General features: G+C 51.0%; 1 protein-coding gene across 1 annotated transcript in view; it reads right to left on the bottom strand.

The window, feature by feature from the left end:
* The window catches only part of SLC34A2 (solute carrier family 34 member 2), a 39547-nt gene that overhangs the window by 25286 nt on the left and 12973 nt on the right, over nt 1–1288 (bottom strand). The window contains exon 2 of the mRNA XM_007955281.1: nt 1087–1221. Within this exon, the coding sequence (XP_007953472.1) occupies nt 1087–1221 (135 nt within the window). The remainder of the gene's footprint in view (nt 1–1086; nt 1222–1288) is intronic.

Genomic DNA, 1288 nt, shown 5'->3' with positions numbered 1-1288 from the left:
AGTCCATTTAGTTGAATCATCTGGTGAAGTGTTACTAAAGGATTTGCATTTGGGAGGAGATGTTCAATCTGGGGCACTGACAGGCACACCGGGCTCATACCCAGGTGAACCACACCGTTGCTGAGTGAGGCAGATAAGAGCATTTGCCACTCGCTAAGTGCTGAGGCAGAGATAATGGTACAGAGTATTTTCTAGAATGTGGCTTCATAGTAGCAATCACAGAGAGCCTTTGGGCCCTGGGCCCTCCCTGGGATGCTCTGTCCTTGACAGCTACTTTGGCCAGTCATTTTTAAAGCCCTGCATACATGGTTCTCACCTCTGCCTCTCCCCCTCAGCACCCTCCCATCTTCTCTCTCCAGGTCTTGCCTCTGTTTCTACAGGCTTGTTCTAACACCTCTCTCTCCTCTTCCTGATTAGCAGCTGAGAGAAGAGTGAGCTCCCTCCCCTCACAGCTGCCCTGCCTCCCAGTTCTCCTCTCCAGCTTCCCTCCTTCCTAACTCCTATCTCCCTTCTCTTTCAGCTCCACAGACAGACCTTACACCCTGCACCTGGAAAAGAAATGCAACAGTACTCGCACCCCAGTGATTCTGGCTACCCATTCATTTGTCTAATTGTATCTTCTCTCAATGCCTCCACAGACAGATACAGGAGCTTGGAGCTACTGCAGGTTCACGTGCCATGTAGGCCATGAGCATGTGGATGAGATGTCCCTGAGCCCTGTGTCCATGATGGAGGAACTCCAGGAGCAGGGACCTTGTCTGTTCACATCTATGCCCACGGCACCTCCAACAGTCCCAGAATGTGGTTGGTATGCAAGAGCAAGGCAGTGTCTGTCTGGGTTAAAACCCCAGTGTCTGGCACATTTTTGCATGAAGGAACAAAGGCTCCCCAACTACCATGTTGTGTTTTAATTCTAAACCTCAGTGACATCCAGGTGGCATCCCTGGCTGGGACCCTTGACCTAAGGCCTAAGAACAATGAAAAAGGGGAAGGTGATACAAAAGAGTGAACCAGTGGTGCCAATACTTGTGATGGGCAGGCCTCCTCCCACCTTGTCCAGCTGCAATGGATTGGCCTAATTTTTACCTGACCACTTGATCCCTGTGTCCTGAAGCGCAGGCAGGTCCCAGGGGTCTTCCACCTCTGTGGGCTCTTCGATCAATGCCACAGTGGAATAAGAAGGCAGAAGTTCAATCTTGGTTGCAGGTCTCGTGGGGACATCTGCCAGAAACAAGCAACAAGAGAAGAGTCAGACCTGAATTGTCTCAGGACCTCCCAGGAGACAAGT

This window comes from Orycteropus afer, unplaced genomic scaffold, assembly GCF_000298275.1.
Source record: "Orycteropus afer afer isolate SDZICR_OR568_19922 unplaced genomic scaffold, OryAfe1.0 scaffold00497, whole genome shotgun sequence".
Lineage (NCBI taxonomy): Eukaryota > Metazoa > Chordata > Mammalia > Tubulidentata > Orycteropodidae > Orycteropus > Orycteropus afer.
The sequence above is the reverse complement of the archived record's forward strand: the minus strand, read 5'-3'. Positions and strand labels throughout refer to the sequence as shown.